A 15,923-nucleotide genomic window follows, 5' to 3' on the forward strand; every position below is an offset into this window, starting at 1 on the left:
ACTAAAAGCACTTGTAAATTCGAGTAAAACTTATCAATGTAGATCTCTACGTAACGGACTCGTTGATACGCCTATACTTACAAGCGTACTATAAGTTGAAGACATGAACTCTTAAACCATTCAAGTCAGTTATTCATTTTTAGGTTTGTCTTCTTGTTTTCAATGAAGTGGTGAAATGGTGTTGTCGTTACTGTTGAGATGTTGCGGCTTAAATAAAATTTCCAAGTCACTAAATGATGTTCTAATTAGTTGAACAGTGCAGCAAGACTGATCAAATAAAAACATTCGCATTGCAATGTGAATCTGCGACAATGATCTCTGCTTTCGCTTACAATACCAACAAGGAAGCACACAAACACTTACAGAAAGGCATACGTACGCTCTATTGCACTGCATAGTGCATTGCTGCTTTTTATACCCACCACTGAAGAATGAGAAGTATATTCATCTTGTCGAAACGTTTGCAACGCCCAGAAGGAAGTTTCAAAAAGCCCGCAAAGTATATTTATGCTTGATCAACATCAAACTCTAGATCGATTTAACTCTGTCCGTTTCTACGTTTATGTAATGTCTGTTGCAAACATCTCGCTGGCTGCAAAAATCAAGTTGTCAATCTCTGGAAGCGCAACCAACCAACATAAAAACCAAAACAAAAGCAAAATCAAAATTAAAATAAAATTTCTACCGAAAGCGGCAGAAAAACTGAAACGATAACTGAAAGTAAATTTAGAAAAAATTTTAGAACGGCTAATATGTAACCTCCTATCGCTGCCTATAGCAGAGTCAGGATGATCAGTCGCCAAGCAATTTGACTTCTGCGGCAAACGATCGACCTAGACACTACCCACTTCTTGGGAAGTGTCACAATCGAACGTATTCGTTGGAAAGGCTGTACGAAGCAGCACCGTACAAGTACTACGAACGTTGAAAATCTATTCACTTCAGTGGGATGGAAGATGGTATGGATGTCTTTAATTCAGTGACAAACAGCAAAGTACTTTCCAAATATAATAGCGAACTGTTTTAAAAATAAGATCTTGTGGGTTAAGACAGTGGATGGCGACAAGCTGTTTAAACTAAGTAGTAGCGTATCTCAGAGTTCAGTCCTTGGACCGGCGGCCTGCAACCGTACACACAACGGCTTACTGTTCGGCGTATAAGTTCTTGACCATGCTAACATTTTTGACTTCGGCGATGATGTAGCTGTGGTAAGGTTCGTCAAAATATGTAGACGACATTATTAGTTTAACGGAAAACGTGATCTAGCGTTAATAGGCGTGGAACTCGCAGAGCAAAGAACACAAGCAGTTCTCGTAAGTAGCCGAACGAAGAAGATTACGCTCAAGATACGCCGCGGCAAGGCTATCATTCAGGCATCCTCTAAATATTTTGGGGTAATGATCAACAAGGGAATAAAATTCTGAATAGTTCGACCTCGGCAACGGCGAACGTTAGCATGGCTCTAACAAAAATAGTAGCAAATGGAAGATGCCCAGGATAAAACCTTGGACTACTGCCGTTGGAAGTGATAGAATTAGTAATGCTATACGCAAGCCCTTTATGATACCTGACGATGGATTCTCAATCGTTCAGTAGAAGTGTCAAGTCAAGACATAGATTTACAGCGCCCTGGCTCTTCTCATCGGAACGGTTGAGTTTTGTGATCCCCTCAATTTACACGCTTTGACATACCTTGACGGAAGTGTTACTTCAGCTAACAAAGCAAAAAACTATTTTTATAGTGCTTTGAAAATTGATTTTTGGCTGTCATTGCAAACAAGCGGAACGTTCAGCTTATAAAAATTTTAAAAGATACCGTAAAATCAATGGCGAAATAAAAAAGTTAAGTAACTAAATTGACTTAATTGACTTGTCAGCTAAATTTAAATACATCCATAATGAACTTTTTATAATTATTATAATGATAGCCACAACGGTATTGAGTATTATTATTAATAATTAAACTCTAAATAAAATGCAATAACAAATAAAATGCAAAAACAAATAGTTTACGCCATGGCGTAGGCGTACGTTCTATTTACATAACTTCTTCCGTAATCTCATTCAACTGATGCGTTATATCCAAGTTACCCATGGCCTCCTCGTAACGTTGACGATCTTCTGCTACAACAGGATACCAATCTGTAGGACGACAACATCTCTTTAGGCGTGTTTTTATGCTGCCCGTAGTTTGCCATACGCAGAAAACTGCATAGCCCGGCACAAATATCCAAGGCAAGCCGATAAATATGACAGCGAACAATTTTATTACCCAAGTCGAGAGCAAATGCTCATAAAAAGATACCATTAAAAATATTAACTAAAATGGAAAAAAGAAAACGTTTGCAATTTATTTAAAAGATCTGAGAAACAATTTTATTTCATTTACCAAAATCAACAGCATGGCTAACGGTGCGCCAAACCTTAGTATGTTAACTTTCCAGGTAGAAAACTTCTGTTCCACCATAAATTCGATGTCACGCTGTAAACGTTCGCGGCCGTATATCCAGCAAACAATCAAAATTAACAGCAAATTGAGGATGGTTTGTGTAATAGAAGCATCTGATGTTAAGGCGGTAAAGTAAACCACACCATCCTGTTTTTTGTAAACGAAAAATTCAGTCACAATTTGAAAATAGTTTCTTTTATTTTTTTACACCCTACACCACTACTAATTGCCGATCAAGGGTATATTAAATTTATGCGGATTTATGCAACACCCAGAAGGAGTTGAGATAAACCCATCTTCTATGACATCGATCGATTTTTTCATCTATATACGCTTGTCTGCGTATCTGTCTTGTTTTCTTTTACTCAACCTACAGGTCGCAACGTTGTAGACATTTTGATGAAATTTGGTGCACGGACATGTTTTAGTCCGAAGACGAACGCTATTGAGAACGGATGGAAAACGGATGGATAAACTTTTTCAACCACTCCCTGTATTAAAGTCTCATTCCGAAATGTCGATATATGAATAACTGCAATAACTGAAGTGATGTAGGGTATTTAATGGTGGTCTGCATGCCACTGTAGTGGTTTCACTTGTTTCAACTTACATTCGATGTAAAGTACAAAGAAATGAAACATAAAGCTGTTATTAATCCTAAACCCACTTCAAACTTGCGATCTCTTAAGCCCACAAATTCATCGAAAACACTGGTCAATATTGAGTACAGCTGAAGGATCTGAAAAAGCAAATATTCTGTACAATAATATGGCAGGAGGACGAGGTACTACTAGGTTGTGTAAAAGGCATTGATCTTCTGGTACATGTCCACAATGATTTTGGTCTTGCACCATTCTTTCGCCACTATCATAATGTCCTGGCCTCGCTATAGAACTTTCGTTCATCTTATTTGTTTTTCCTAAGCGCATTTTAAGACTGTCTTACCGTTTTGTTAAGCATGTCTATATTGTAACATGTATTAAAAAATGTAATGATAGGCATGTGGAGCGCAGAATGAACTGTGCTGTAGAGTCGTTGCAATTTCACAACCATTTCTCTCAATTTCTTATGGGCTATATAGGACGGATGACAGTTTTGATTTTATTCCCATTGATAATGATTGTAGGGCCAAATCAACTAATTATCAAAAGACGTTCAGGTTTAATTCGCTGCATCTTCTGTGTTCTGAAACTGATGCTACGTCCTGAACAAAAGATTCAGTACTTTTTCGACAACCTAATACATATATACCATTAAAACAAGCGAGGAGAGGAATAACATAAAGTAAAACAGCATTGACCAGAAATTCGCTCCAGACATATTTGCCATTACGCTACCGCTGGACAAAAACAGCAACCAATGATGATCAACTGATGTATAATAATTTCCTTCCGTAATATCTTTAAAAAATTAAATGCATTAATAATTTTAACTTGGTATGTACAGCTATAGCTGCGTACTTACGACCAAAATGGGCTTCGCTAAACACCGACAACGCAGTTAATCCAGTCATTATAAATACTTGCCCAAAGCTAATCATCCAAGTGGATTTGACGATGTCCGCATTGAATTTGTTAAAACTGGCAAGGGTTATAAATAAACCCCAACCGGGGCCAAACGATGTTAACGTGTACATGGGCGAGGCTAGGATACCATTTACAAATTCGCGTGGATGTATTGCGAAAATTTTACTGAACACATGTCCGGCACCGTCAAGAAAGCTGAAACGTATTAAAAACAGTACTAATAATGAGAGCATTATCCACATCGCATAACGCAAGCATACACCAAACTGCAAATTAGAAATTGAAATAAAACTTTGTAAAATATTCTCCCTCCGTCCTTACCTTTTCAATGGACCGACATTTGTAATAGAAAAATGCTATAATGCACCATACGAACAGATCGCATATTATCAGTTGCCAGGACATGAAAAACTCCGTATCGGAGCTTACAAATAATTCTTGATTACTAAAAAATGTTCTAAAAAATGTTATAAAAAGTATGTTACACATCTTCATCAGAAAGAGGTAGCATCAAAACGCACTTGAAATACATAACCGACGGTATATGATGGTTCACAAAGTCTACATAGGAATCGGTAGCATTATCATCTTCAGTAATGTTAGGAAAACGCATTTGACAGAGCTAAACAACGAACGATCAATGGTAATATAAAATCTTTTCTTGACAATCTCAAAACTTGCATTCGTTTGCTCCTCTTCGTTGGCTAGATGAGCCCATTTCTTGAAACCCTCACAGCCCCACGGTAAGGTCGGATGCATTGAGGCGAAAAAGTACGCCAATGGTATCGTGGCGAATACGCTGTAATATGTTAAAATAACCACATTTAAAGCCAATGACAGGTAACCTATGCCTGAAAGAACAGCAAATATTCAGTTTCTCCGAATTTAACACCATTTCGAAATATTTTACATTACCTTTGAACAAAGGTGTCAAACGAAAGAATGATATAAAGCCGCTACTTGAAAATTGCCCTAAAAATGCTTGAATCACCATTAAAGGAACAATGTACAGAGCCAAACATATGAAGTGTAACGGAAGGATATATATAACTAAAAAAGGGAAAATATTTAAAATTAATTTCAAATTCAAAACAAGTAAAAAGATTATGGTGGGACCCAGCCCACTAAGGCCATTACAGAGCTTTGCTTACTACACTTATTCGTTTATCGATTTCTTAAAATAAAGGTTTATATTGGAAATGATCGAAAAAACAGTCCGATCCGAATTATTTTCAATAACCTTTGTACTTGCGGTACCCCAAGAAAATAAGAAGGACAGAGGGACAGACAAGCTTAATAAAAGATGGTGCTATCTCAAGTCCTTCTGAATATTGTATGTACGAAGGGCAGAATAGGTAGGCTATAGAAGCAAAAAAATAATATTCGGCCCAGAGCAAATCCCGTCCGTATTCATAAAGGAAACATCATATTAAACAGAACATTCTGGAAAAAGCGATTATATTAGAGATTTTCGAAATAATTCCATGCAAATGTTTTTAATAAAGTAATACATAATTCTTATTAAAATACGTAGCAGAAGTGATTAGTGATCGATTGCTAGCCCGTCTGTCTCTTGAGACCAGGGCGAGTAAAACAATATAGGTGTTAGATTTTCTCTTGTCGCCCGTATCAGCTCCTCTTCGACTTTAGAAATGTTACCATTTTCAATGCAGACGAAACGTTATAAATGCGCATTTAACTATCCATGCACATCATCAAATGCGGGTTTCTCGTAACATTGCTCCGGGGCAATAGACTAATCTAGATGTTCGGATGCATTCAGTATTTCCCAAAAATCTGCCATATATCCAATAAAATTTTCAAAGATCACTCTTTTATAATAAACTCGAAAATAGAAAATATCTCCCCAGTGAACATATTGAACTTTATCACCCACCACATTCAAATGTCGAAAAATGATATAATTTAACCGCCAAAAGTAATGCCAAGTGTTTTGTTTTACACATGATTTATTGTCTACGGTCATCAACTTGCGTTCGGAAACGCACATCCCAAGCTTTTAGATAAAAGATAGCGAACCTATCTACTTATGTACATTTCTCAGTAAGAATTATTACATAAACGTAGTTTAGTGTAAAAAGGAGCTGTACCAAAGGTGGATCACGTACGCCTTTCTAATGTGCACCATCCCATACACGAATTCTCACGAATATAAGCATTTGTGTGACGAAAAGGTTTATTTTTGAATATTTTGTGATGAGAATCGACGCAAAAGAACAGTTTAATATAGAAATTAGTTGGACCAAACTTGGGCCATGTAGGTCTATTTTTCGAGCTCCATCCCGTACGCGAGTACGCGAGGCGAGTAAACCTTCATGCAGCAACCAAGTTTTATTTTTAGTATTTATTACGAAATTAGATGAATAGTAATAAGTTCTATAACGAGAAGATGCGTTTTGATGGATTTGGGCCACGTCAGGTCGCGTTTCGAGCTCCCTCTTTCTTAGTTTCTGTCTCTCTTTCAAGCAAGACATACTTTTACAAGAAAGAAGGTGCAATTACTGGTATTTTATCCCGAAGACAAATGAAGAAACGCATTGTTTGAATTAGGATAGAGTATTTAAATGTCGGCCTAGCCCGACCATAATCTTTTTATACGTTATTGTTTGTGAATTATTTATTCTTTTACATAAAAATCAAATGAAAACAGCTTCTTATGTATAACTTAAAAAATCGAGAAAAAAAACTGTTAACAAAAGATTGAAAAATTCTGACTTAGCTTAGCAAATGTAAAGTAATTATACAGTAACATCACGAAAAACCTACTAAAGATGACGTCAATTAACTATATTGCTAAATATTCAGGCCTATCCTTGAAAATTTATTATAAATTAGATAAGGCTGCTTATTACATAAGAGATACAGAAAAAGAGGGCGTCGAATGATAATTAGATATTCTAATGTTATCTTACACATAGCGCTTTCCTCATTGTCATGGTCGATAATAACTTGTAGATCTTTGGATGCCACAGACAGGTCCATTTTGCTTAAAAATATAACTGTGTCAACTCGAAACACGCTGCAGTGACCCGAGGTCTAGTCAACGCAAATTCTTGCTGATATGCATTTAATTTCTTTCTGTTGAGCGACTTTTAGCAACAATCGAACAGGAAAGCATAGCCTCATTTAACATTTATCACTTGCTTGTTTCTGTTATTGTAACCTACACCAGTTATGGTGTATATTATATATTAATTGTATATATATTAGCTTATGGATAGGGCCACGCTTTATTACACCGATCGACTCAGAATCACAATCTGAATTGGGCTAAACCTGTCTGCCGGTCTGTGGTTCGCTCATGTAAATTTTTGTTCAAGCTACTGATACAGTGATCTCTTTTGACCCAAAGATGAACCCTAGTAAAAATGGATAGTATCGGTCCACTTTTTCAACCACTTCCCATGTAACGTCCTATTCTAAAAACTCGTTATATGGGAAAAAATTGCAATTTTCAAAATTTGTCGGCACAAGTAGTAGTATCCGGCATTCTCAATCGCTACGAAAACTTTGGAGCGGCTGGGGCAATTTTTGCAACCCCATCTCATATAACGAAAACTACCGTTCCTGCGGCAAAAAGGTATAATTTTTAATGCTTTATGATCAAAATTATATCATAATAGTAACACAAATAACAGAAAAAAATTAACTGTATCAAATTTGTACCTTCTCTGTCTGTTTTTTTGGATCCTAGCCTAATAAGGGTTTTTACGAAAATTGATCCTCTCTAGAATAGAAAATGAAATGAACCTTACAAAATTTGGACCATCTACTCCTACTTTTGAATCCTGCCCCCATGTAAGGATTAAACTTGCACTGTGTTAGGTTGCGTTTTGGGCCAGCTTCCTTATAAACGTGCACATGAAAAATATACCTTTATATGGAAACAAAATATAATTTTTGTTTTCTATAATTTGTAAAAAAATAAAAACTTGTTACACTATGTGGTGAAGGATATTTAATCGCCGGCCTGAGTCGACTGTAATGTTCTTAGTTGTTTTTGTAGAACTATTAGATAAATACGAAGTGTATGAGAGTAACGTCAAAGCTGAAGACTTACAAGTGCAAATGAGCCGTCAAGTCGGTTTCAGTGTCCACGTTCATTAAGATTTCCTATGGCTGGTGGCGCATCTGTCCGTCTATCTATATCTTTCGACGATTTGCAAATATTTAACTTTGTGTAAGTGTCTGTAACTTTTAAGCAAGCCGAGTGACATTTTGGATAACCTCCACTGAAGGATTTGGGCGGGTTCATTTCGTCAAAACGTTTCCAACACTCAAAAGGAAGCTTCATAGACCTGACTGTGTAACAATTGTGATAAACATTCCTCTGATGGCAACAATAATAATATCGGCCTTAAATATGGTACGAAGTCCTTGCAGGCGGGATGATGTTAAAAATGGGCCAAATCGGCCAACCGATGTCTTCAGTATAACGTAAAATATGGGTATCTCTTCTAGAAAACAAACAAACAGATGTGTTGCTCTTACTCATAAACTGCAGCAATAAATATTTTTGTATTCTATTTTAATACGAATGCCATAGGTGTAAAAGGTTCGACCACAGCTGGATATAATTATTTTGGTTGTTTGCAAATCTGATGTGTAAGTTTTGATGGGTTTAAAAAAAAAATATTTAAGTGAAATTTTGCTCAAATAATTACATGCATAATATTCCTATTTTTGATCCTTTTAGCAGTACTTGAACGTCTTGTGTCAGTCCCTTTTACGAGCCGTTTTTGTGACTGGCTCCATTTTTATTATCTTTGAAAGAATGGAAATGCTACTCACGACAAGTTAGAACACATTTTAATAAGAAAAGGAAGTGTTTGAGGCACATAGTGGCTTGGATAATACATTCTAGTTCAGTGCTTCTTCTTCTAACATCTCCTTGGCGGATTCTGTAATGCGAAGCCTAATGTTACAACACGAAAAAGCAGGTTATCGTTTTTAGGTTAGCGGTTGGTTGTCGTACCATCTCAGTGGTGCTTTCGCTGACTTCAAAAAACTTTTCAATGCCTAAATCGGCTTGAAGCCATAGGTGATTGCCGATGCTAATAGTTGTCTGCCTTTGACCCATGAAATTTCATAATTTGGATTGCAGGGAATTATCCATTTTCTGCATCAATCAATACATTTGAGTAGCACTTCTCTTCTAATTGAAGAATAAAAGTAGCGATTGTCGTCTTTTTTTTGGGAAAATAACTGGGTTTAGATTTAAAACTGCGCTGGGTATATTTTGCTGAGAATATATTTCACTAAAACGTATTCAGCACGACAAATACCCTAAAAGTAAAAATATGGTAGCTTAATACAGTTATCCACAAAATGTCTTCAAAATGAAGCACTGGATGCTGTTTTTGTCTACCGATAGCGTAATGGCAAATATGTCTGGAGCGAATTTCTGGTCAATGCTGTTCTACTTTAGATTATTCCTCTCCGCACTTGTTTATTCAAATATTAGATCGAGAAAGTAATGATTTTTCGCCCATAAACCTATAATTTGCAGTAAATGAAGGCAAACTTTCTATAATATTTTGATTTGGAGGTATGAGGCATGTAAAAGTTGTTGCAATTCCTACATCGCTAACAAACTAAACATGCTTTTTGTATATGGCATACCATCTATGCAGTGTTGTCTTCCAACAGAAAACTCCAAGAGATCAATGCTTTTTAGACGACGTGCATTCTCTCGACTTTTTATTTTAGAATTTCGGAAATCATTTGCTTTTGAAGATCGTTCAACTATACTCAACATTGACGAACGGTTTTGATGAATTTGTCGTCTTGAGAGATCGAAAACTTGAAGTGGGTTTTGGTTTAACAGCAGCTTTATGTTTCATTTCTCTGTACTTTACATCGAATGTAAGTTAAAATAAGTAAAAACACTCTTTTTGAGCCACGGCCCACCACTAAATGCTGTATAACACCCTACTCCCTGTTCACATAACTCTGATTCAAAATAAGTTGTTGTATGGATAAAAAGTGATCGTAAAAGAGGTCCGATCCGAACCATATTCGGCAGCGTTTGTACTTGGGCCAAAACGTCGGTGTACCAAACTTCATGAAAATATTTCAAAAATAGCGATTTGTACGTGGAACACAAGTTAATAGGGTGGACAGACCGCCGGACAAACCGACAAGCTTAGATTCAGAAAATGACTTTGAATCGATCGGTATAAAAAAAGGTGGATTGATATCAAGCCCTCCTGGGTGTTACTGACGTCCTAAAAAATGTAATATGCCCTAGTACCCAGTCTAGGGCATAGAAAAAGGTACAATTTTTTAAAAATTGGGATTGAAATTTATTGCTAATAATAAACATGGCGGCGTGGTTTACTTTACTGCTATAACTTCAGATGCTTCTATTACACAAATCATCCTCAATTTGGTGTTAATTTTGATCGTTTGCTGGATATATGGACGCGAACGTTTGCAAAGCGACATCGAATTTATGGTAGAATAGAAGTTTCCTAAATAGAAAATTAATGTGTTAAGGTTGGTGGCACCACTAGCCCTGCTACTGATTTTGGTGAAGAAAAGAAAAGCATTTCCCAAACTTTTCAAATAAGTTTTAACTGACCTTTGTCTGCTTTAGTTACTACTTTTAAATCTAATGTTCATTTTTTATGAACATCTACCACTCTCTACCACTGGAATAAAATTATTTGCTCTCTTGTTCACCGTCTTTCCTTGGATAATCCAAGCAGAATGCACAAAACGGAATACACTTCTGCTTTCAAACGAAAAAGAGGGTTGGGACTTTTACTTTTTGTTCCTAGGCAAAAACAAATATGAGTAAACAAATTTTCAGGCATATTTTATGGATGTTTTCTTAGCAACTGTGGAGAATTTCTACACTTACAGTGCACTGATATTTAAAGTTTGTCACTTTTTTAGTGTATAACGGCTTCGGTTATAGTCGAATATGGTTTTTTTATACCCATCACTGTAAGATCTCGGTATACTAATTTTGTTTTTTTTACAATGTGTGTAGCATCCAAAAGGAACCTTGAGTACAACCTCTAAGTATATATATTCTAGATCAGCGCGAATTTCTGAATTGATTTAGCCATGTCTCTCCGTCTGTCCGTCTGTGTAGCGCCTGTTGTTGGCACTCTCCTTTTCGCAAAAATGAAGATATCGACTTCAAACTTGGAAGCTTTTGCACGGTCCGAGCAGAAGCCCGCGGTGGAGCATAAACTGAACGCACCTCTGTCTTTCTTAACAAAAATTTGTAAGCTCTTGCTCGTTACTTAAATATTATAAAAGTTAAAAGGCTGATCATTTTCACATTTACCTTACGAAACACTCTACTCTCTGCAAAAATGGGAAAATCGGCCATTCCCACACAAAGTTGCAAGTTATGGAATTTTATTTGTCTTGGCATTTCATGCTTATTCATCATAACGCAAACAAGACAGAATATTTAAAACTATTTTGCACGTTCCCCAAATGAATGTGTATTGTCTGCATAGGAATGGGTTTATTTTTAGATTGAATAGGGTGGACATCGCCATTAATTTTTTCTTAACAATACTAGCGATATGGGTACCAAATAAAAGAGCTTGGAGAGCGGAACGCCGAAAGCGTAGTGGCTTGTTTTTGTATTATATGCACTTAGTTTTGAAAATTAAACAAATTTTTTCTCACTACTGTTTACAACTGTGACAAGTCTAACCGCGCATTCCGCTTTTGTCCTTCTTTCAAATCGCCTCCGTATTATGATAATAAAATCAGTTAGTTTACGGAAGAATTTGTCACAACAAAGAAACAAAATGAATTCAAAGCAAACAAGTTAGCAACTTATGTTACGATACCTACCGTTTAAGCTTATAATTACATATTTTTATACATAATATTTATGATCGTTCGACAAGTTTCAATAAACCGCAAATCTTAAAAGTGCCTTAGGTCAATTTCTATTACCTACAACGAGTTATTTATCAAGTATCACATTTTTTTTTATAATTTATTTAATTATAAGCGCTCTTTCAGACATATGACATCTCCTTTTGACGTTGACTTCTAGATCTAAAAATATATTTATGATCATTAGATCATGCTGTAGAGAAATTTGTAACGAATATATCTTTGTTTTAATATAAAGCGAAGCAGTTTTTCTCCCAACATTCACGATGATAGCCGATAGGTTATATTGCTAATGCTTTTAATCCAAGATTTTTGTTGATTAGTCCAAAAAAAATGATTATAATAACATTGATCTGGACAATTATGGTAAAAATTTATAAACCAAATTCCATTTTTGACCTGAGTTTTTCCGACTAAGAACAGATGCATAAGAATCCATCTTTAGTGTCTATTTTTACTACTTGCGCTACAAAGGCAACAAGTAAACTAACATACACACACATCCGAATAGTATTGAATGTGCAAAGTATAACAGAATTTAATTTATATTAATTTTTTGACTGACCACAGGTATAAGAGATATTTGCTTTGCATTTTGTATATTCAGAACCGCTAAATAATTTCATTGGCAATTTACCAAAACAGCGAAAAGTAAAAAAAAAAAAAAAAGAAATAATAAAAAAACAAAAACAACGAAGTGTTCTTTAGTCTCTGTCAGTGTTTCTTGCCCCCACTAAAGAATAATGTTATGGTAGTTTTGTTATTTGATTTCTACCTTCTAAAAAGCGAATATCGGGGAATCTGCGAAATGCAAGCACACACAACATTGAACAATCCGAAAGCCTGAGTTACGGTAATGATAGATTTGTCTTCGTGGTTCTTCTTCGGTATGAAATTGAGGAAATGAGCTAGAAAGCTAAATCTTGGCACTAGTGAAGTAAGTACTTTTAAAATGCTGTAAATCAATATTCTTTAAACTTATAGTTATCAATGGTTTCTTTGAGAGATATAAAAAGCATATGTATGTATTTGCATTGCTACGAAAATCACACGTTTGATGAAGTGAGTTTGCCCAAAGATTAGTCGGTTTTCGAAGAGGCAATGAATGGAAAACCAAATACACATTGACGACGGTTTGCGAGCCCCCTGCAGCTGGCGATTGCCGAAAATTATAACAACAATTAGCAGAATATTAGGCGGAAAAAAGGATTAAGACAGAAATGTATCACCATGAAGTTAAAGGATATAATAAGAAAAAATATTTGCGCGGAAACCGAAGTCAATCGAGTCAAGCGAGTTGAAATGCAACATTTGAACGAATAGGAGCAGATTGACCATTAAAATGTGAAAAAGAAAAACAATGAATTTCCTGTAAATAATTCGTGGTTAGATCCCCTAAGATTTTAAAAATTATGTGCTCCTAAAAATTACAATTCATTGCTACGAATTTAATCTCAAAAGGAATTGAAAAACGGCATAGTCTACGTGAAAATATATTTTTGTATTGTCTACTTCGATGTGAAACGGTAGAGAAATCATACTGAGCTCAAACTACAGTTACAAATTGCTTTTGTTTTTTTTGGTTCAACCACCTGTTGTGTGATTACTCTGCTAGAGCGTAGACGCCATTGCTTCAAACATATCACTCAATATAGTCGTGGGATAATATTTAGATATCGCCGCTATTGACTAATCCATATGGTTTTTAGATAATACCAATATTCAAACGAACTGTACCGAAATATTTGTTCTAACGTTTACCAGCATTTTTGTTGAAAATGCGTACTAGCAGGCCGTACATGATATTTGTTTGATTTATCAGGCAAGGAAGTTTGATTGTTCGAGGAAACAGCTCTGCTCACCTTAGTATTGAGCTAATTAAGCTCTCCTTGGATGCTACTATTGTGGAATTGGGAAGTGAAAAAACATCGTGCGGATGTGAAAGTTTTCGTTCTTCAAACTCAAAAATCTTAATCCTTAATTCGCAGCGAACACTGTTACACTCGAACACGAGTTGTACTTTTCTGTGGGATCTTCAAGAGGTATTTACATCCTCCACAAATTTAAAAAAAGTCGTACATACCCATGAGATGAGAGGAGACTCGCTTAACATATATTCCCGTTTGAAAACAACACTCGAAACATTCGCATGGAGTTACACGATACCCTGAAAAACTAAGATAACCTCAATAAAAGCCATATAATGTAATTGTAATCAATACTGGGTGATTTGCTACGGATATTATGTATTTCAAAGAGCAGTTGCAATCTTCGGAATAAACATGATTCCTAGGTCGCTTTATATCGTTAGCATAGAAGCCTTAAGGGTCCTTAGTAGGCGATCAAAGCTCTGACTTACTTTTATCCAGATTTCTTTTTATTTTAGAAAAAAAAACGACTTTTAGAATACTTACGGCTGGATGCTTGATCAAGAAAATACCAGGATATGGAGAACATGTCAAACTTGAAGGCAATACTGAGACCGGCGTATATAAATTGCGTAGGCTGAGACCATAAGCCACGATTAACGTCGGGCAAAAACGGCCGTCGACCGCTTTCATATGACGATTCGTAAACCATTTTATCAATTTGTCAAAACACTAATTTTCATAAATTTATTACGCCTGACTAGGCTTAGATAATTTTCTATAATAATTTTCAGGATTATGCAAATTATTTGCTTTAGAAATTTTTTATATTTTTAATTTACTTTCACAGGTTTCTGGCAATTTTTAAAACTACAATTTTTCTCAATTCTCGCTTCCTATCATAAATTCAATGAACTTGACATTTTCTTCTCTTTTAAGAAATAAAACACAGGAAGACACATTCGTTGTAATTCAATTTCAATTCAGTAAATTTTCAAATGGGAAAAGAAAAAACGAAAACGAAAACGCAAACGAGAGAAAAACCACTTGTTAATCTGAGCTATATTTATGTATGTAACGGACACCTTGTTATGGCTCTACCTATACGCGTACTATATATTGAACAGATGATGAACTCGTAAAACATTCAATTCAAGTAATAATTTTTTTTTTTTGTTTTTGTTTATCTTTTTGGTTTTTAACGATTTTAAAGCTAGTAAAGTACTGCGATGTTGGTGTTATTAGTTGCTGTTGAGATGTTACGGCTTAAATAAAATTTCCATGTGATTAAATGATGTTCTAATTAGTCGAACAGCACAGCAAGACTGATCAAATAAAAACATTAACATTGCAATTTGAATCTGCAACAATGATCTCTGCTTTTGATTACAATACCAATAAGGAAACTTTCGCACACACACACACACACACACGCACATACACACACACATTGATAACGATACGCATACATACACTTCATTGCATTGCATAGTGCATTTCTTTTTTTTTCACTGTAGTTTTTGTGGATGAACCACCACTCGAATCGTAAATTTGTTCATAAGAATGTATTAAGAGGAGAGAAAGCGAATGAGAGGGAGCGAGAAATAGTAAACACCAGAAACAACACACAACAATCCAAACATTTATCTCTTGATTTCGGAACAATTGCATAGAGCATAGCATTTTGCTTTTCATTTTGAAGATCTTCTAAGTGTGCATATTAAAGAAAAAAAAAAGAAAAAAAAAAACAAGAGGAAAACATTTTTAATTTTTTAATTCATTGCAAAGTATTTATGTACAGCGTTTTTGTTTAATTGAAAAAAATTCAATTTCTAATATTGCATATGCTTCTCTATTTTGCTGGTAATTATTTGCTTAAAAAGTATAAACATTTTGTGTCTCTTTTTTTGTTTTTCGAATCGTATCAACCGCAACTGACTCTCAAGTTCATCATTATTGTGTTTAGGTTTTCGTTATAATCATAAATGTTGTCTACTGATAGCAAAATAGTATTTCTGTTTAACGCATACGTAGAGGGACATGGTTTGAGAAGTACATGATTTGAATTTTATTCATTGTATTCGCTATCATGGAAAGATGGTGCAATTAGTTAGTTAAACACTTCGCCGTTGCCGCGCGTGTAGAAGCAAGGCTTAATAAACTGCAAATGCTTACGGCTATTGCTTT

The 15,923-nt window shown here is 35.4% G+C and overlaps 1 protein-coding gene across 2 annotated transcripts; it reads right to left on the reverse strand.

Moving 5' to 3' along the window:
* Nucleotides 1–681: 681 nt before the first annotated feature.
* LOC119633759 (sodium-dependent proline transporter) lies at nucleotides 682–15,067 on the reverse strand. Of its 2 annotated transcripts, XM_038027479.1 has the most exons (11): nucleotides 14,962–15,067; nucleotides 14,283–14,514; nucleotides 4,891–5,025; nucleotides 4,657–4,826; nucleotides 4,497–4,597; nucleotides 4,297–4,432; nucleotides 3,914–4,241; nucleotides 3,701–3,849; nucleotides 3,060–3,188; nucleotides 2,390–2,596; nucleotides 2,039–2,320 (listed from the first exon to the last, which is right to left on the reverse strand). In XM_038027479.1, the coding sequence occupies exons 2-11, from the start codon at nucleotides 14,446–14,448 to the stop codon at nucleotides 2,039–2,041; spliced, it is 1,803 nt and encodes a 600-aa protein (XP_037883407.1). In that variant the 5' UTR covers nucleotides 14,449–14,514; nucleotides 14,962–15,067. The 2 variants fall into 2 exon arrangements, with proteins under 2 accessions (XP_037883408.1, XP_037883407.1); XM_038027480.1 differs by lacking the exon at nucleotides 14,962–15,067 and having other exon boundaries at nucleotides 682–2,320; nucleotides 14,283–14,544.
* Nucleotides 15,068–15,923: the final 856 nt, after the last annotated feature.

This window comes from Glossina fuscipes, unplaced genomic scaffold, assembly GCF_014805625.2.
Source record: "Glossina fuscipes isolate IAEA_lab_2018 unplaced genomic scaffold, Yale_Gfus_2 2, whole genome shotgun sequence".
NCBI lineage: Eukaryota > Metazoa > Arthropoda > Insecta > Diptera > Glossinidae > Glossina > Glossina fuscipes.